General features: G+C 42.8%; 1 protein-coding gene across 4 annotated transcripts in view; it reads right to left on the bottom strand.

Moving 5' to 3' along the window:
* Positions 1-2,220: 2,220 nt before the first annotated feature.
* The window catches only part of LOC110494487 (receptor-type tyrosine-protein phosphatase gamma), a 314,622-nt gene continuing 294,885 nt past the window's right edge, over positions 2,221-21,957 (bottom strand). For 3 of the 4 annotated variants that reach the window (XM_036950543.1, XM_036950544.1, XM_036950545.1), the window contains 14 exons: positions 19,479-19,575; positions 19,147-19,229; positions 18,816-18,950; positions 18,571-18,705; positions 17,961-18,133; positions 13,890-14,025; positions 13,298-13,444; positions 11,981-12,074; positions 11,577-11,653; positions 11,078-11,206; positions 7,540-7,686; positions 6,955-7,097; positions 5,042-5,177; positions 2,221-4,936 (listed from right to left, as the gene is read on the bottom strand). In XM_036950543.1, the coding sequence (XP_036806438.1) occupies positions 4,790-4,936; positions 5,042-5,177; positions 6,955-7,097; positions 7,540-7,686; positions 11,078-11,206; positions 11,577-11,653; positions 11,981-12,074; positions 13,298-13,444; positions 13,890-14,025; positions 17,961-18,133; positions 18,571-18,705; positions 18,816-18,950; positions 19,147-19,229; positions 19,479-19,575 (1,779 nt within the window). In that variant the 3' untranslated portion in view covers positions 2,221-4,789. The other variant, XM_036950546.1, reaches the window with a different exon arrangement.

The raw sequence follows: 21,957 nt of genomic DNA, 5'->3' as shown, positions 1-21,957 counted from the left end.
AAATAACTTTCTGCTGAAACTCGTCAGTCTATTCTTGTTCTGAGAAATGAAGGCTGTCCCATGCGAGAAATTGCCAAGAAACTGAAGATCTCGTACAACGCTGTATACTACTCCCTTCACAAAACAGTGCAAACTGGCTCTAACTAGAATATAAAGAGGAGTGGGAGGCCCCAGAGCACAACTGAGCAAGAGGACAAGTACATTTGAGTGTCTAGTTTGAGAAACTGACGCCTCACAAGTCCTCGACTGGCAGCTTCATTAAATAGTACTCGCAAAACACCAGTCTCGATGTCAACAGTGAAGAGGCGACTCGGGGATGCTGGAACGTTCCCTCTAACATAAAGGATATTATAAAGAACAAAAGAACAGTGAGAACAGTTTCCTTCTAACGGTCTTTAAACAGCCAGACGTCTAGAGCTCCATGAGGGCTCAGATATCATCTATGCGTGACATCTTCCTCTTGCTGGATAGGCCGAAAGCCTTCTCCAACATATCCTGCTTCTGCCTCTGAATCCCCACGATGTTCTCCCCCACAGAGTCCTTCACTATGAACTGATGACAACGTCTCTCTTCTGGCCGAGGCAGTGACAGCGGTTCACACACTGGTCCTCTGTTGCTGGGTTCAAGACTGGGTCCATGAGGAAGATGCGCGAGGCGGCTGTGAGGTTTAGTCCCACCCCTCTGGCTTAGAGTGACAGAAGCACGATTAATGGGCTGTCAGGTGTATCTCTCTGGAACTCCTTGATGAACTGAGCCTGCCTCTTCTGGCTCTGTGCCGTCCAGACGCAGAAACCTGAAAAACATCCTCCCTGAGTGGGACCCTGCAGTAGAGAGAGGAAGCGTGTTGACCTGAGAGACAACTGGACTCTTGTTGCTGTTGACCTCACTGCACAGTCAGAGCAGGTTAGACAGATCCTCCACCTTGGAGCTGTTCCTCCAGTTCTCTGAGATGTTGCCCTCCTCCTCCTCTTCTTCCTGAGGAAACCCCACCAGCTCACTGGCCTTGAGGTAGACTAGTGGTTAGAACGTTGGGCCAGAAAGCGAAAGGTTGCTGGATGGAATCCCTGAGCTGACAAGGTAAAAATCTGTCATTCTGCCCATGAGCAAAGCAGTTAATGCTGCAAGGAGGCAGGAGGCCTGCAGATGTGGCCAGGGCAATAAATTGAAATGACCGTACTGTGATACGCCTAAGACAGGGAGACAGGACGAACAGCTGATCATCCTCGCAGTGGCAGACCACGTGGAACAACACATGCACAGGATTGGTACATCCGACCATCACCCCTGGTGAGACAAAACTGTGACTCGTCAGTGACTCGTCTCCTTGCAGCATTAACTGCTTTGCTCATGGGCAGAATGACAGATTTTTACCTTTGCGTTTATTGTTGAAGGAATGAGCGTTACATCGAGGCCTGTACTCTGGAGCGGGATCGATTTGGAGGTGGATGGTCCGTCATGGTCTGGTGCGGTGTGTCACAGCATCATCGGACTGAGCTTGTTGTCATTGCAGGCAATCTCAACACTGTGCGTTACAGGGAAGACATCCTCCTTCCTCATGTGGTACCCTTCCTGCAGGCTCATCCTGACATGACGCTCCAGCATGACAATGCTGGTGAGCCATACTGCTCGTTCTGTACGTGATTTCCTGCAAGACAGGAATGTCAGTGTTCTGCCATAGCCAGCGAAGAGCCCGGATCTCAATTCCATTGAGCATGTCTGGATCCTGTTGGATCGGAGGGTGAGGGCTAGGGCCATTCCCCCCAGAAATGTCCGGGAACTTGCAGGTGCCTTTGTGGAAGAGTGGGGTAACATCTCACAGCAAGAACTGGCAAATCTGGTGCAGTCCATGAGGAGGAGATGCACTGCAGTACTGAATGCAGCTGGTGGCCACACCAGATACTGACTGTTACTTTTGACCCCCCCCCCCCCCCCCCCTTTGTTCAGGGACACATTATTCAATTTCTGTTAGTCACACGTCTGTGGAACTTGTTCAATTTATGTCTCAGTTGTTGAATCTTATGTACATACAAATATTTACACATGTTAAGTTGACAGTTCTTTTTTTGCTGAGTTTACTTGGCTGTTCTGTGCTTCACTACTTTACCACTAGATGGCAACCTCATATCTATTTATGTGATATGAATACAAGGATAGTGGAATGATAACGCTTTATTCACAATAATTCAATACACAAAGGCATGAAACATGGACCACACAAGGTTTTCAACAAAGTACATCAAAACCCATATTTTATTTTAAGTATAGCAATACAATTGACATATTAAATAACACTATAATAGAATGCTCTGATATAGCTTTCAACGAAACAAAACATTTTTTTCCTTATTTTTTTCTTATTTCAGGTTACAAAAGAAGAAGCAACGCCCAGCTGTTCAAAATGGTCAATGGGACGAAATTATTCAGTGACTTACTAGAGCTACTCTATTACACTCTGACAACAGAATTGTAACTCAGAAACAAATGACAAAAACAAAGTAATAACAATAATGATATCACAATCACGGACTTAAAGTTAATGGGAGGCGTGGAATTGTATTGGAATGTGATGACAACCACTAGCTCAGTGCACAGAGACTTGGTTTCCACGTTTCACCACAAAAGCAAAGCAACGAAGGAGTTGAAACGAGAGAAAGAAAAATAGCTTTATATGAAAATATAAATTCTATGATTATATACCATAGATACAAAGTTTCCAGAGAACGGTTGGTTATAGAAGCAACAAAATATGTACATTGTTTTCATGACACACTAGTGTTTGTGTTTTGCAACACATCTGACAGTGGACACTAGGCTCAGTCAGGAAATTAAGAGTTAACCTGATGGAACAAGACAAAACCGAAAAAAGCGAGTGTTTAATGATGCAAAATGCCTTCACTGACAAAGGGACAAAAGTCAGCTGTCTACTCCAAATGTTGGAGAGTTATGACTTCATTCAAAAGCCCTCCTTGGAAGGAGATGAAACACGACGGGTAAAATAATAAAATAATTGATGCATCTTTCCACTTAATTTTGTAAGTCTATGAGTTGAGTGAGAAATTAAATATAATACAATTGCAATGAACTCCTTCTGTAGCAAAGGGAATTCCTAAACTAACACAAGTGATGAGGAGTTCATGCACAAATTCCAGCCTGGAAACAAAAAGATGCCAAAAGAAGCAGAAGAAAAAGTCAACAGAATGATCCTCACTCAGCAGCCTACATATCACTGAAAAAGGAAATCAGACACAAATGCAATTAACTTGCTCTCCCTCTCTCTAATATTTATATTAATGGAAATGAGTATAAGTCTTTGGTAAAAGTTACAAATCATAGGTATCCTCGATGCTTTGTTGTGATAATCAAATATAAATATTCTAATAGCATGTTCATTGTGCTGTATAATGAATTCACATTTTATTTCAATGTAAATCACAGGTGGTCTCTCTTTCCTTCAGATAACTAAGGGAGATATTTATCAAAGTGATTCTAACAGGAAATATAGAGGTGGCAGTATGACAACAACTAAATCAGGGTCAATGAGTTTATGTGAATCACTCTAGGACTCAAAAACCACAGTAAATCTTTCCTTGCTTAGGCCTCCATACGACAGTCATAGCATACAATCATACCACACACAAGCAGAGTCGAGCAACAGTGAGGATTAGAAACGACGTACACAAGGCTGTGTGACGTGGGAGTCCTTTACCCCAATAATAAATTCAATAGGGTTATGACACAGAAAATAGCAATTGGCTGTATCAATAGTATCCATTTTCTCAAAGAAGTTTCCGCTCACACAAGGGCATTATCATTTCTTAATTTGACTCTTCTGTGACTGTGTGTAGACTATTAGCAGCAAGAAGCAAAAACCAACTGAGCCAGAAGGGGGTGTAAGTGTGCAGAAAATCAACTCTGGCATTGACATCTACAAAATCACAAGCTATACTGATCAGTATATATATATATATATATATATATATATATATATATATATATATATATATATATATATATATATATATATATATATATAAGCATAATATGAATCATACTAAAAATAATGCAAGTTCACAGTAGCTGTTATAATACCACCTTCAATATTCAAATATGGGTTTGAATTGCTAATTAGATGCACAATGAAGATAAAGGTCATATAAACAAAAGTTAATCAAACAACAAATAGAACTGGTGACCCTATTGCCTGTAGGTGTGACAGAAACCAGACTGTTGAGTGTGTTGAGTCAGCAAATGAGTGATATTTGAGCCACAAGGGTGAGGAGAGGAGAGGTGGTCTACTGTAATGAACCTCAGGTTGGACAGCTTATTCATGGAACATGGAGCTATGACACTCTCACTCCTCTTCCTTATATGAGCTAGTAGAGAGCAAACGGAGCAATGTTTTTTTTCCTACTTCTCAAAAGGAGTTGAGTGAGGGCTTTGCCATGGAATGTTGAAATCAGAGTTTAAGTGTAGTAGAGTCCATCAGCTTAGTATAGGCAGTAACTGACATTATAGTGCAAACAAGAAAGACAGAAGTATGTTTTGTTGTTGTGAACTCAAAAACGTAGGTGCAAACGCTCAGTAGGATAACATTAAGACATAAAATGGCAAAAAATAAATATCAAAAACTTTTTATCAGTGTAAAAAAGTAATCAGGTTTTTCATTTAACCAAGAGTCTGGCAAAAAAGGCCTCAAAAAGTATTGTCTTATAGTCCTTGACATTTTACAAAGTAAGTGGCTCTCTGTCTGCGAGGGCCTTGGGCCCCTCAGGCCTGGTGGGTGGGCCCTTCAGACGAGGGACTCCATGCTCTCTGCCTGGTCTGACTCATCAGACATGGCCATGGTGCAGTTTCTGTCCATGGACGTGAGGCCAGAGCCATTCTCCTTGGTGCTGATCAGACTGAGCATAGCTTTATAAAGGTACTGGTACTGATCCTGTGGAGGGAGAGGAACATGCTCTTAGAGAGGGGGAAACTACAAATGTTCAATTATGTAGTTTTTACATTTAATCCCATAATCATGCTCTACTGGTCTACTTACTATGTCTGTGAAAACTCCAGGCCTCATGAGGTTGATCATTTTGGCCACCTGATAGACGCCCACGGCACTCTCACTCTCCAGCTGCTGGGACAGGGTGGTAAGAGCACACAGCATGCCCGCTGACACTGCCCCGAACCTGGGAGACAGGAGAGGGACAAACAGGGTTACTTTATAGGCCCTAAAACAAGACAGGGACTGAGGGACACACAGGGTCACAAATGAGCATAGAGCCCAGGGCGCCCAGAGGGTCAAATTAATTCCATGTGAGACCACAGGAGCGGTTCAGCCCAGAGGGTCAAATGAATTCCATGTGAGACCACAGGAGCGGTTCAGCCCAGAGGGTCAAATTAATTCCATGTGAGATCACAGGAGCGGTTCAGCCCGGAGGGTCAAATGAATTCCATGTGAGACTACAGGAGCGGTTCAGCCCAGAGGGTCAAATTAATTCCATGTGAGACTACAGGAGCGGTTCAGCCCAGAGGGTCAAATGAATTCCATGTGAGACCACAGGAGCGGTTCAGCCCAGAGGGTCAAATTAATTCCATGTGAGACCACAGGAGCGGTTCAGCCCAGAGGGTCAAATTAATTCCATGTGAGACCACAGGAGCGGTTCAGCCCAGAGGGTCAAATGAATTCCATGTGAGACCACAGGAGCGGTTCAGCCCAGAGGGTCAAATGAATTACATGTGAGACCACAGGAGCGGTTCAGCCCCTTAGGAAATCAGGGACGCTCACAGGAAAAGGTTGCTGCTTCTATTAACATCCATGTCAAATGTGATGGAGATACACAAGCTAACTACCATGTCTCACCAGCTAATGAATATGCAGACAATTACGACAGCCGTCTTTCCAAAACCTCTTAGGGGGGGATTCCATAGTACAGATACAGAACTGAAATGCTCAATTAGTCCCTTTTTTCTCTGGGATGAGACAAGCAATCTTCATTTTCCTAATGAATAAACATGACTGAGGCTGCATGTCTCGTCGTTGGGAGTGTTGTTCGCTGCCGCTAATGTCTGTCAGCATTAATAGACATTCATTATTTCTAATTGGATGGAGTATCAGGGTACATGGGGGTGGAACTGGTTGCGGATTAAAGGCTGTGCGTGATGGTGAATTGCACATAAAACATTTTTGCGGTTAAATTCCCATGTACCGAATAAAAAATACAAGTTAAATGGGTTTCCATCGCATTTTCAACTGTACTGATGGTTTTGTCACTAAAATGTTGCGTTAAAGGCTATAGTGAGAGTGCCAACTCTGGTCTTGACACCTGCGCTCTAGACAACAGCTGGCAGATACACTGTGTGTGTAGCCTACATGATGAGATTACTATGAACAAAAGAGCAAGATTATTTTAAATTTGTCAAACGGCAGCCAAGCATCAATCATCATGTCTTCAGAATAAGACCCTTGATATTTATTGGAAAGGAGCATCAAGATCACCATGCACTTTCACCACCCGTGAAGTTTTTCTGTAGCCTAATAAACTGCATGGTTTCTCGAATCATAGTGTGAGGGCCACACAAAATATAATCACGTGACTAAGTTTACTTTGATTTGATGGTTGTTATATCGATATTTGAGCATAAAGGCATTTCCACTGCAATTTCTCGCATAATTCATTTTACAGACACAAAAAGATCTCACCTTGCCTAGCGTATTTTGTCTTGTCAACATTTGGAAAGTTTACCAGCTAATGAACTGTTTCCATCAGGCCTTTCCTGAACTATTTAATCCGACATGCACTTCCCACATGTACTTTACGCATAGAAAGGTTGCATGGAAACCTGGTTAGAGTGAATAATTACATGTTCTGTTGAAACAGAACACAGTTTAAAGTATTTACTTAGAGCTTAAAAGAAGAGATAATGATTCTTTCTGTCATCAGGAGCATGATGTGACACACTCACTCATCGTGCACTATGGTAGGTCCGTCTCTGATCATGGCCTCCTCCTTGATGACATTGATGAGCTCAAAGGTGCTGCTCATGGGAGCATCAGGGTTGGGCCATTTAGGGCACTGGAAGTGACGCACCTCCAACACATAGTCATCCTGGGGTAGAGGGAAAAGAAAGACAGAAGAAGAGGTAGTTTAAGGTAGGTGTACATACAAAGATGCCCACCCACACACAAAGACTGACTCACACACTCATGCAGGTAAAGACAGTCATACACACAGACACAGGCCCATTAAAACAATGCTTTTGACACCTTGTAGAGTCATTGCCCTGACAAATTGAGGCTGTTCTGAGGGCGTGCAACTCAATATTAAGGTGTTCCTAATGTTTGGTATACTCAGTGTATAATACAGATATATGCCATTTAACAGACACTTTAATCCAAAGCGATTTACAGTCATGCGTGCATACATTTTACGCATAGGTAGTGCTGGGAATAGAACCTACTATCCTGGTGTTGCAAACGCCATGCTCTACCAACTAAGCTACAATGGACTTCCTACACCCACACACACAGGCACACACATCGCATCGTACCTGTGTGGCCTCCAGGATAAAGTCGTGGATGATGATCTGCTCTTCGTTAGAAAGGCATAGTCTGTCTTTGCTGATGAGCGTGACAGTGAAGGCCTCACAGTTCATGGCCTCCTCTCGGCTTGGCCAGTACACAAACTCATCCTCCGCCTAAAGACACAGCCAAACCAAAACAAGGATGAAAATAATAGGGAAAAGGGAGAAGGGGAAAGGGTGAGAAAGAAGGGAGGGAAAATGAGAAATACAAGGGGAGTGTGAGACATTGAAGTTTAGTATAAGAACTGACAGTTCATATTGAGCAAAGGACTTGCCCTAAAACAAAAACATCAAAATGTTAAAGGAACTGGAGTATGAATGCAGAAGTGCCACTACTCAGTGTGTGAAATCATAGATATATAGACAGAGTTAGTTAGAGAGGTGACAGGTATGGGCAGCAGGTAGAGAGGTAAGCCAGCAACTGGAGAATTGCCAGATCGAATCCCAGGTTCGACAGGAAAATTCTGAAGGGGAATGAGCTGGCAACCGGAGGATTGCTGGTATCACATCCTAGAGGACATTGCATGCTATTGTTCCACTGGAACAGGAACTTAACCCCCCCACAGCAACAGGTTCCTAGGTGCCCAGTGTGGCAGGCCCCTGCATTGCTTCAAAACCTGTATATGTACCATGCCTTCAGAAAGTATTCACACTCCTTGACTATTTCCACATTTTATTGTGTAACAACCTGAATTTAAAATGGATTACATTAAGATTTTTGTCACTGGCCGATACACAATACAAAATATCAAAGTGGAATTATGTTTTTCAAAATTTGTACCAATGTATTAAAATATGAAAAGCTGAAATGTCTTGAGTCAATAAGTATTCAACCCCTTTGTTATGGCAAGCCTAAAAAAGTTCAGGAGTAAAAGTTTGCTTATCAAGTCACATAATAAGTTGCATGGATTCACACTGTGTGCAATAATAGTGTTTCATATGATTTTTAAATGACTACCTCATCTCTGTACCCCACACACATACAATTATCTGTGCGGTCCCTCAGTCAAGCAGTGAATTTCAAACACAGATTCAACCACAAAGACCATGGAGGTTTTCCAATGTCTCGCAAAGAAGGGCACCTATTGGTGGATGGGTAAAAAAAAACACAGCATGGAATATCCCTTTGAGCATGGTGAAGTTATTAATTACACCTTTGATGATGTATAATCACACAAAGTAACAGGTGTCCTTCCTAACTCAGTTGCTTGAGAGTAAGAAAACTGCTTAGGGATTTCACCATGAGGCCAATGGTGACTTCAAAATAGTTACAGAGTTTAATGGCTGTGATAGGAGAACACTGAAGATGTATCAACAACATTGTAGTTACTCCACAATACTAACCTAATTGACAGAGTGAAAAGAAGAAAGCCCGTACAGAATATAAATATTCTAAAACATGCATCCTGTTTGCAACAAGGCGCTAAAGTAATACTGCAAAAAATGTGGCAAAGCAATTAACTTTTTGTCCTGAATACAAACAAAGTGTTATGTTTTGGGCAAATCCAATACAACACATTACTGAGTACCACTGTCCATATTTCAAGCATATAGGTAGCTGCATCATGTTATGGGTATCGTTGTAATCATTAAGGACTGGGAGTTTTTCAGGATAAAAAATAATGGTGCGAAGCAGAGGCAAAATCCTACAGCTAAACCTGGTTCAGTCTGCTTTCCACCAGACACCGTGAGACAAATTCACCTTTCAGCAGGACAATAACATAAAACACAAGGCCAAATCCACACTGGAGTTGCTTACCAAGAAGACAGTGAATGTTCCTGTGTGGCCGAAATTTTACTTAAATCTACATGAAAAGCTATGGCAAGACCTGAAAATGGTTGTCTAGCAATGATCAAGAATCAATTTGACAGAGCTTGAATAATTTTGAAAACAATAATGGGCAAGTGTTGCACAATCCAGGTGTGGAAAGCTTTTAGAGACTTGCCCAGAAAGATTCACAGCTGTAATCCCTGTCAAAGGTGCTTCTACAATGTAGTGACTCAGGGGTGTGAATAATTACACTACCTGTCGAAAGTTTTAGAGCACCTACCTATTCAAGGTTTTTCTTTATTTGTACTATTTTCTACATTGTAGAATAATAGTGAAGACATCAACACCATGAAATCACACATATGGAATCATGTAGTAACCAAAAAAGTGTTAAGCAACTCAAAATAAACTACCTTTCAAAAGTTTAGGGTCGTCCTTGTTTTTGAAAGAAAAGCACATCTTTTGTCCATTACAATAAAATCAAATTGATCGGAAATACAGTGTAGATATTGTTAGTGTTGTAAATTACTATTTTAGCTGGAAACAGCAGGTTTTTTATGGAATATCTACATAGGTGTACAGAGGCCCATAATCAGCAACCATCACTCCTGTGTTCCAATGGCACGTTGTGTTAGCTAATCCAAGTTTATAATTTTAAAAGGCTAATTGATCATTAGAAAACCCTTTTGCAATTATATTAGCACAGCTGAAAACAGTTGTTCTGATTAAAGAAGCAATAAAACTGGCTTCCTTAGACTAGTTGAGTATCTGAAGCATCAGCATTTTTGGGTTTGATTACAGGCTAAAAATGGTCAGAAACAAATTACTTTCTTCTGAAACTCATCAGTCTATTCTTGTTCTGATAAATTAAGGCTATTCCATGCGAGAAAAATCCAAGAAACTGAAGATCTCGTACAACGCTGTGTACTACTCCCTTCACAGAACAGCGCAAACTGGCCCTAACCAGAATAGAAAGAGAAGTGGGAGGCCCCGGTGCACAACTGAGCAAGAGGACAAGTACATTTGAGTGTCTAGTTTGAGAAACAGACGCCTCACAAGTCCTCAACTGGCAGCTTTATTAAATAGTACCCGCAAAACACCAGTTTGGCCTTCTAGGTAGAGTTCCTCTGTCCAGTGTCTGTGTTCTTTTACCCATCTTTAAACTCTGCCTAGAAGGCCAGCATTCCGGAGTCGCCTCCGCACTGTTGATATTGAGACTGGTGTTTTGCGGGTACTATTTAATAAAGCTGCCAGTTGAGGACAGGACGAAAATTAAGTAAATTTTTAATTCAGGCTGTAACACAACAAAATGTGTATAAGTCAACGGGTATGAATACTTTCCGAAGGCACTGTATGAGTGTGTGCTTTTTGGCGGGGTTGAGTTAAAAGTGATTGTCAAATTTCGTTTGGACCTTGTGTGCAATTGACCAATAAAGTGATCTTAATCTTGATCTTAATCTTAATAAGACATATGGCAGAGTGGAGCGACTGATACAGCTGCTGTCACCTTCAGTATTCATCTCAATTCCTCTCACACCCAAACGAGTGGCTTCCTGTGTGAACACTGGGCCAAGGCTGGGAGAGACTAAGCTTAGCGTGCTAAGACAGCCCTTTAATAGACCAGAGATAAGGCTGAAGCCAACAACCCTTGGTGGTAGTGTGTGTGTGCATGTACTGTATGTGTGTGTGTGCCTGCATGCTTGCACATTGTTCATGTGCGTGTGAGAGACCCACCAGCCCCTGGTTGTCCGGCAGCATGACAATGATCTGTGCATTGTGGTCCCAGATCATCCTCCAGAAGTCTTTAGTGGTGTGGGGCAGAGGATGCTGGGTAATGATGAACTCATTGCTCCTGTAGTAGCCCTGTGGTGTCAGAACAGAGGTCAAGGGTCAAAGCAAGGGTTGTGTTGTGGTTACACACAAAGATGAAAACAAGCCTGTGTGTGTCAGATGAAACCTGCCACAGCAGTAGACTACCACTGCTCAAAACACCTTAGATCTAGCGGTCTACCTTTTTATGTCCCGACACAAACCTAGGATTCACATAGGTCAACAACAAATTCAAGTCCATTCCTTTCAGTTGATAGCAATGCACAATGTCTATGATAGCAATGTCTATGAGACAAAGGGATCATATATCATAATACTGACATTCCTTAGCTCAGTTGGTCCAGCCGGGTGTGGGCAGGGACAGTGAATGATTGACAGAGGAGGGACAGGAGGTGGTACTCACCATTATGTAAGACGCGTTAATGTAATCTGTGCCTTTCATGCCGGGTAAAGGTGCCAACCCCACCCTCGCACGCTCCGCTGCCATAGAGAAAGAGAGATCCAATCAAGGCACAGTGATCATAGAGCTAAGTAGCAAACATGTTCTTATTGGTTTACAAAGTAAAGTGTGTCATTTTTATGAAAGCAGCCACAGCATAATCACTTAAAATAACTCTAGTATGAGCATGGACCATAAACAACTGGTTACGCAACTAACTACTGTAGATGAATTACTTCCTATGACCATGAATAGAGCCTAAGGTTATCAGAAACTGGAAACTGTGGAAAGCAGCAGCCTAGACGGGAGCCAATACGAAATCTGAATATCGCTGTCAGGTGGTGCATGGATAATATAATTTGACTTACAGGGTACTACCGAGGAGTTGCGGTTCTTCTCTTTGTTGCATTCCTTCTGAGCACTGAAGCACTCCACAAACCTGGCGTTACACTGAGTCACCAACTGCAACAAGAGAGGTGAGAGGGCAAGAAAGAGGGACAGATGGGTGGATGAAAGTGGGAGAGGAAGAAAGACAGCGAGAGGTTAGATAACAATGATACAATACACCAGATTATCTGATAAAGATACATGCTTCGATTGATCCTTCATACCCTCCCTACTCTGTCATTTAAACAAACTCTCATGGCCTGCAGTACTCTGTGTAGAGTCACTGACCTCAGGTGTTCTGACACTAACCACCCTACTGTTATGGCCCTAAATATGGGGTTCAGAACATAGCTAGTAGTCCAAACATGTGTTTAGAATACAGCCCAACCATGTGCTGCTTCCCATCAACACCGACTTTCAACAGTTAATTCAATTATAGTCAAGTCTCAGATCAAATTCTGCCGACTGAAAAAAGTGTTTGCTCATCTTAATATTGCAGATAACGCTCATGCCAAATCGCATGTCACAAAAAGACAAATACTGCTTAATTCTTTGTAGAGCAGAAATTAACACAGACTTTTTATTGGACTGTGAAAAACAAAATAAATATTCTCTCCCAAAAATTATTAACTTCAAATCCAGCCTTGAGGCTAATTGCATTAAAATCCCAATGGCTGCCATTGTTTCGCAAGAGCACGCTCAATCTCTCCCAACCCTGGGCTAAATCAAATACACCGTGGAGGAGAATAATGAAAGCCAATTACGTTGTGAGCTTGTCATCAAACCAGGCCATAACCCAGACCCCCCACCATTATAGGAAAGTTCACATCTCCCTGGAAACAAGCAGTGAGTGGGGTTAGTCAAAGGGGCCACCCGAGGAAGATAAGTACTCTTCCCCCAAATGTATTTCCATTCTAATTACGATCACTTCTCCAGTAGTGGGCCCTGAGGGAGATGAATCACAACTTTGTGATGCTGAGGGACTTCTTTAAGGAGACAAACAGGACCCTGAAGTCTCTGCTCTGGGAAAACATGGGAACGATGGAGAGCTGAGAGAAGAGAGAGAATAGAGGGAGAGTGGGGTACAGAGAGAGAGAAAAAAGAGGTACAGAGAGAGAAAGAGAGAGAAAGAAAGGTAAGGAGAGAAAGAGAGACAGCGAGAGAGACAGACAGAAATGTGGCATAAAAATAAAGATGCAGAGAAAATATGTTTGAGAGAGAAGGAGCATGATAGGCAGATAGAGAAAGAGATCTAGGGGAATGAGTGTTCAGTAAGACTGAGAAGGAGGTACTCTGACCTTAAACTGTTTCTCCAGCCGTGTCTTGCCACCCACCCCAGGCATAAGGATACTGTTGACATAGCTGTGCAGCTGGCTGGACAACACCTCCGTCTCCTTCCCCATGATGGCCTCAATCAACGCATCATGAATGAAGATATACTGCTCCTATAGGCCAAGAAGGACAGAAAGAGAGAACACCAGTCAGACATGCAGACAACGTGGCAGTGCAGCTCTTTTTAGAGCAGATAAATTATGACAATGACCATGGTCCCCTTGGTCCCGGACAACAGTGGCTGTGTGATGCATGCCTTTCCTATATTTACAAAGAGGGACATGGACAGACTTAAACACAGCTGCATTAGACAGATAAGAAAGACAGAAGTTTAACGTTATGCTCTACTGTAGTCTACTAGCTGCAGGGAGTTTGATCATTCGGGACTTTACCACAGATGCTCAAGTGAATAGAATGGCACATGGTGATTATAGAATGAGTCACTCAGGATGTTCATACACACTCAAAAACACACACACACACACACACACACACACACACACACACACACACACACACACACACACACACACACACACACACACACACACAACCCACCTCTGTTTGTACCAGGTAGTTGCGCTGTGTCCGGATGTGTTTGAGGAAGCCCAGGACGTTGACTGTGCTTTTGTCCTTGATCTGCTGCAGCATGCTGTCTATGACGATGTAGGTCCCTGTCCGGCCCACACCCGCACTGCACACACACACACATGAACATACAACTTGGATATTCATACAGGGTGGCAGGGTAGCCCAGTGGTTAGAGCGTTGGGCTAGTAACCGAAAGGTTGCAAGTTCATATCCCGAGCTGACAAGGTACAAATCTGTCGTTCTGCCCCTGAACAGGCAGTTAACCCACAGGCCGTCATTGAAAATAAGAATTTGTTCTTAACTGACTTGCCTAGTTGGCATTTAGGTCTACAGGAATATGGACAAAGAGCTCCATGACAGCAGCAGACTAATTAATCTTCTAACTCAGCGGTCAATCCCAGTCCATGTATGCTGCATTCATCTTCTCCTCTAACTGGTTCTTAATCAATCAATCCATGTCATTGGCTGACCAGACACATCATTTTCCAGATCTAAACCAGTTGCTGATGAATTATGTTCAAGGACTGAAGTTGGGGAGAGCAGCTCTAATGCATCCAAGCCCTCCTGGAGAAGTCATACTGTACAAACTCCTATAAAACATGCCTTAACCTCACATCTGACCCTTAACAGGGCTATTTATATCTCATAGGTGGACTTCTCCTCAAGTCAAGGTCCTGTGTGTATCATTAACAGAAATCCAAGTTCAGCAGGAGAGAAGCCAGTCGGCAGCACTGGCAGTGTGAGAGAAGGTCCACCCAGGTCACTGTGTCCACCCAGGACACAGTAATAAGCTTGGCTAGAGGACCTGCGGTGTGTGTGTCTGGCAGAGCTGTATAGTTGAGTGTGTAGACACAGCAGGTTCTGCCTGTGAAGGGTCATTATCGAACAGCACAGGACAGATGACATTAGAGACCATTACTCTCATTAACGAGGAGGGAACTTTCACTGGACAATTACAGTCCATTTCCCTGCCTTAAACACATGCTTAGCTAACCACAGCTGGGATTCCTTTCTCTCAGGTAACAAAGGAAGTGCAGAGTAGCTGTAGGGAAAATGATAGTGTATATTTCAGACTGCAGTGCATATTACACTCTAAAAATTAGGGGTTCAACTGAAGTTCTAAGATCATCAAAGAACATTAGGGTTCTTGGCAATGAAAAACAGCCCCAAAAAGGTTTTTCAAAGATACAGAAGAGGCACACAGGCGAATTTGCTGTTAATCCTTCCCTTTCTCTAATGTATTTTGCAATAAAACTAGCAAGTGTTGTAAGATCATTGCTTTACTAGGACTCGAGACCACAGCAGCCATCCTGCTCTTGCCCTATCTCTTCAATGAGGACCCGAGTAGCCTTTATGGCCGTGACAAGGTATGCCTATGCTCAAATAATCTGTTTCTTCATAAACATGTGTGCATGCTTATATAAAACTACAGCTGAACATTTGTTATGTTCTTAGTTAATTGTATGTGTATTAATATTTTCTTACTTTTGTTGACACAGATTACACTGCTCCCTACTCCTTTACTGCATCGGTGGGAATCCAATTCACCATGAGAGTGAAATCCCACTGGTATTTGATGGGGAGAACATCCACGCCATATTGGACGTCCCCATGGGACTTGGGGCTCTGCTAGGGCTGGATTTTTTATTTTCACTTCAATTTCCCCAAAATGTCAGAAAAACACCTATGTTGTTAAGTTACTGTGTTCTGGGGATAAGAGAATTTGGGGTGAAGTTGCCAGGGCCGGTTATAAAGATGGCAAACTCCCTAACATAACTAAGTGGTTGTTGGACACACACACACACACACACACACACGCACACACACACACAAACACACACACACACACACACACACACACACACACACACACACACACACACACACACACACACACACCCTAAAGCAAAAACTGCATTTAGTATCAAGTCTACAATATTGTTAGTTTACCTATGATTCATTTTTAATGTATGTTGTTTTTATTGTACATCATTATTTTATTTTAAAAAATGTAATGAAATGCACTACACAAAGTAAATGTATTATTTATTATGGTCTGACATGTCTGCAGACATTTTTTTATATGTTTTGTTTGGTAAACTGTTTTGTAAATATTCCTTCACATTTGTGGTGCCACTAAATAATCAATTTATTACTTAAATCTATATTGTCAATATTATTATTATTATTGTTATTAATGTATGTTTTTTATAATGGAGAGAGGGAGGACAGGGAGTTAAAAAAATTAACCCCAAAAGGTTCTTCGAGGAACCATTATAAGGGGTTCAAATCAATCAAATTGTATTTGTCACATGTGCCGAATACAATACCTTACAGTGAAATGCTTACTTACAAGCCCTAAGCAACAATGCAGTTTAATATATATATATATATATAATATATATATATATATATATATATATATATATATGAATAAGAAATAAAAGCAATAATTATTAAAGAGCAGCAGTAAAATAACAATAGCGAGGCTATATACGGGGGGTACCGGTACAGAGTCAATGTGCAGGGGCACCGGTTAGTCGAGGTAATGGAGGTAATATGTAGAGTTATTAAAGTGCCTATGCATAGTGCCTATGCATAGATAATAACAGAGAGTAGTAGCAGTGTAAAAGGGGGGTGGGGGGGAATGCAAATAGTCTGGGTAGCCATTTGATTAGATGTTCAGGAGTCTCATGGCTTGGGGGTAGAAGCTGTTTAGAAGCCTCTTGGACCTAAATTTGAAACTCCGGTACTGCTTGCTATGCGGTAGCAGAGAGAACAGTCTATGACTAGGGTGGCTGGAGACTTTGACAATTTTTAGGGCCTTCCTCTGACACCGCCTGTTATAGAGGTCCTGGATGGCAGGAAGCTTGGCCACACTGATGCACTGGGCCGTACACACTACCCTCTGTACGTGTCTCTGTGTGTGGAGTAAAGGTGGTCTAGAGTTTTCTTTCCCTCTAGTTGCACATTTAACATGCTGGTGGAAATTTGGTAAAACAGATTTAAGTTCCCTGCATTAAAGTCCACGGCCACTAGGAGTGCCGCCTCTGGGTGAATGTTTTCCTGTTTGCTTATGGCAGTATACAGCTCATTGAGTGTGTCTTAGTGCCAGCATCGGTCTGCGGTGGTATGTAGGCAGCTACGAAAAATACAGATGAAAACTCTCTAGGTAGATAGTGTGGTCTACAACTTATCATGAGATACTCTACCTCAGGCGAGCAAAACCTTGAGACTTCCTTAGATATTGTGCACCAGCTGCTGTTTACAAACATACACAGAACGCCACCCCTTGTCTTACCAAAGGCTGCTGTTCTATCCTGACGATACAGTGTAAAACTGGCCAGCTGTATTTTGTGAATGTTGTCGTTCAGCCGCAACTCAGTGAAACATAAGATATTACATTTTTTTATGTCTTGTTAGTAGTTTAATCTTGCTCGTAGGTCATCATTTTTATTTTTCAATATTTGCCACCTACAAATTCTCAGAAGGCAGCCCGTACTCCGCCCCCTTTTTATCCATCTTCTCTTCACACAAATGACAAGGATTTTGGCCTGTTCCCGGGAAAACAGTATATCCTTCACGTCGGACTCGTTAAAGGAAAAAGCCTCTTCCAGTTCGTGGTGAGTAATTACTGTTCTGATGTCCAGAAGTTATTTTCGGTCATAAGACACGGTCGCAGCAACATTATGTACATGATAAGCAAAAAAATGTGTTACAAACAACGCAAAAAATAAAATAAAAAATAACAAAAATCCTACCCATTTATTGGCCGAAACACTTATGTGTCAAGCACCACAACAGATGCTTCACTGGTGAAAATAAACAATAAACTAAACTACAGTAAATCATGAAACTGTCTAATATTGATGATTTTTGGGGGCTCATTTGTTCTTATAATCTTTATTTTTGGCTTTTGTTCTTCCTCTCATGCTTGATACATTTTTGAATACACAGTTTGCAAAATGTGTACCCCTTCTATTTTAGTAAGTCTTCTCCCATAAGAACCCCTGAGCAGCACAGTGACAGAGACAATACCTGCAGTGGACAAGCATAGGGCCCATCTCTGGGGTCTGGGTGGCAGCAGACCTCCTGACGAAGGTGAGCACGGGGAGGGTGTACTCAGGGACGCCCATGTCAGGCCACTGGGTATAGTGGTATTGCACCACCGTTCTTTCACTCTGACACCCCTTAGGGTTCCCTTTCTGACCCTTGGAGAGAGGGAGGGAGGAAGAGGGAGGAGAGAGATAGAGAGAACACACATTGATTAGTATCTTTCTACATGATAAGAAGTAGATGAGATATCATGTTAGTCACTTTTCAATAACACTGAGACCAGTAGAACAGGAAGAAAACCTAGGAAGAAACCTAGAGAGGAACCAGGCTATGAGGGGTGGCCAGTCCTCTTCTGGCTGTTTTGGGTGGAGATTATAACAGAACATGGCCAAGATGTTCAAATGTTCATAAATGACCAACATGGTCAAATAATAATAATCACAGTAGTTGTGGAGGGTGCAACAAGTCAGCACCTCAGGAGTAAATGTCAGTTGACTTTTCATAGCCGATCATAACACTGTTGACCTATAACACTGCAGACCTATAACACTGCAGACCTATAACACTGTAGACCTATAACACTGTCACTGACCTTTTTTACTTTTGTGTTGCGCACGGTGAAGCGTCGTAGCGTGTAGCAGGCGTGCACTTTGGTGCTCTTTAGCGTGACCACGATGTTCCCATATTCCTCTGTGTTCTCTGTGGGCCAGTACTGATCACATTTTCTCTGCAGAGACACACCACACGTGGTTAGGGACTCTTGTTTCAATGAATCACAAAAAACAAAAGGTTATTATATGATTACTAAAAGGATCTATTGAATTGTAGTGTATATACCCTTCCTTTCTCCACGAGGTTGGTGATCATGACGATGATGCCAGTGTTCTGTTCCCACACCATCCTCCAGAAGTCCTCGAAGGTGGACTTGAGAGGGCCCTGGGCCGCGATGTATGCCTTGGGCTTGTTATAGCCCTACCATACACAGGGAAACAAGGTGAGAGACCATGAACAAAACAGACACAATATTCAAAGACATTGTCATGCTTGTACAATACGTAACACATATTGTACACACACGCCTACAATACACAGTACAAAAAACAAATTCTTATAAATACACACTCACACGACCAGACGGGCCAAAATAGATACTCCAATCAACACTCACATCTACGTAATTGGCATTGATATAGTCACTGTGTTTGGTGTCCTTCCCAGCTAAAGGCCGTAGCTTCACCCGAGTGTGGTCGTCTGGAGGAGAGACAGGGACAGTTAGCTCTGTGTGTGTGTGTGTGTGTGTGTGTGTGCGTGCGTGCGTGCGTGCACGTGTGTGTCTCACATTCCCCACACTACATATTCTGTTAGCTCTGAAGACACCAGTAGCCTAGATGATGAGAGCTGTACTCTTACAAGCAGGATCTGTATGACATGAAGCATCAGTGCAGTGGTGTGACAGCCTGTCATGCTCCTGTATTGTAATGTGTGGTGTGCACTACTCACAGGCCACGATGTTGATGTATCTGTTCTTGTGCTTGTTGTCTGGATGGTTGGAGTGCTCCGACGTGATCTTCATGTCCACCGTGCATCGTTGCACCTCCTGTGGGGGAGAGAGAGACACACCAAGGGTAACATTTTGGAACGAAGTGAAAAGAGAGATTTTGACAGTTATAGAGGCATTTCTGGTAACATCTAAGCAATTTTTCGCTGTCAGATGCGGTCGACAAAGTGACAGACACAGGGCAGCTGTCTCCCTCCCTCTCTTCCTCTCTTCCTCTCTCTCTCTTCCTCGCTCTCTCTCTGAGCAGAAGTTGACACGCTCTCTCCAGGGTTGGGCTCAATTCAAATCAAAGGGCAGTCAATTCAGGAAGTGATAAATAGCTTCTACTTTTCAGTTTATTGAGAAGTCATTGAAAATAAATACCCTTTTTCTATTATTGAATTGTCGTTTCAGTTTACTTTCTTAATAGACGGCCTTCAATTCAATTTGAGCCCAACTCTGGCTCTCTCCCCTTAAGTGCTGTCACAGACTAAGCTAACCATCACGCAATCTTCCCAAACCTCCGCTGCTCTCACAACATCATTCCACTCCCAGTGGAACCATAAAGTATGCCATCCATTGAGAAGCTTCATGTATCACTTTTATCAACCGTCCTTTAAAGCCACGGCAGAAAACATGCCAAATATGCTTGCGTTCTTTGTGTGTCTCGATACAATCATGAAACCAGAGAACACATGCCCATTCTACTCTATCACTCTATAGTCTTATAGCAACCAGTACATAGTCAATGTTTTATGACAAACCCACAACAGTTATCTGGCCTTCTAACAACACGAATTATGACCGACCATGGTCTTCAGTCTGGTCAAATCAGCCCCTCGTTCATTTCCTCTAAGGATTTACAGATCAACAACCTTGTTATATATTTAATAGATGTCTCTCTCCATTATACAAACAGGAATACTCATTTATTCTGGGCACAGCAGAAGAATTCGGACCCCTCATACAAGTTGGAGATAGATAGATAGATAGATAGATAGATAGATAGATAGATAGATAGATAGATAGATAGATAGATAGATATATATAAGGGAAGGGTGACTGTGGAGGTGGGGTGTACATGGGTAAGAACATGGTGCTGGGATCAAGTTGTGAGGGCTTGGGGACAGTGAAACTGGGTACATACTTACTGTAAAGTCACTGGCTGATGTGACCACCAGATGGCTTATACATGCACCACACACACCCCAGACACACACACATGCTTACACATGCTTACGCACGCACGCACGCACACACACACACACACACACACACACACACACACACACACACACACACACACACACACACACACACACACACACACACACACACACACACACACACACACACACACACACACACACACACACACACACATACACACACGGAATACGGACACAGCTGCCCACTGGCTCCAATTACAGTGTGTATGCCAAGGAGAGTAGTGGCGATACAGAATGAGATCCTAAAAATGAGCAGATCTCTAGCCAACACCAGGGAGAATTCAACCATGGTGGACATATGTGGACATTAGACTGACAAGAAGGTATTTATAAATCACCCCAGAACCCTGTCTGTCTATATGGTGGGAAAGGCATCAGGGTACAGAGAGTTATTAGTAAACAGTAAATCTATGAGACATGACGCAAATGGACATATTAGCCACCAAGATCGAAGTCATGTCATGTAACTAACATATCCTCCCTGTAACTCAATCTGTATGCAGCATGCATTCTAGCCTTCTTCTCCCCCCGCCCCAAAGATTCCCATTGCACAGTGCCCAGGGATCCAAGCCCAGCCAAACCCATTCCCCAGCCTCTCCCCCTGTCTTTACGCACCCTACCCAGGGAGACCCGTCGGGACAAAGCAACTTGTCAGGGCCCGAGGACGCTCCACCCAAAGGGGTTTCACTCCGCTGCCTTCCCCCTTTCTCCTGCCTCCTTTCTGGGGCAGAATAAAGAGATGTGGAGTGCAAGGAGCACTCCATTCACTCAGGAGAGGGGCCCCCCATAAACCTTAAACCACTTCCAAATGTCACTCACACTGGCCTGGACAACAAGCGGGTGGTGGTGGGGGAATGGCAGTGTTGCTAGCCCCATGGGGAAACTCATTAGCAGGGCCCAGTGTAGGACAGCTCCCCCATCCTTCTTCTGGGGAGAGGGTCACTAAGAAATACTGAGAGGTTTGCTAACGGCTGAGAAAGTAAGGGTGGGAGAAGGTGAAGGGAGGGAGAACGAGGGCAGCAGAGTTAGTTTCTCAAACTACAGCGATAGAAATAGGAGAGGTATTTACAGCACATAAATCTGTTAGCATGTGATCAAAATCCCCCTCAAAATAAGTTGTAGGATCACTGACTGAGCCCTCAGATATATTTTACTCGGAATGAAACTTGAAAACCATGGCTGTCCTAAGGGCTATCACCCAGGCACAAAGCAT

Source organism: Oncorhynchus mykiss, chromosome 17 (genome assembly GCF_013265735.2).
Source record: "Oncorhynchus mykiss isolate Arlee chromosome 17, USDA_OmykA_1.1, whole genome shotgun sequence".
Lineage (NCBI taxonomy): Eukaryota > Metazoa > Chordata > Actinopteri > Salmoniformes > Salmonidae > Oncorhynchus > Oncorhynchus mykiss.
This window is presented reverse-complemented; position numbering and strand designations above follow the sequence as displayed.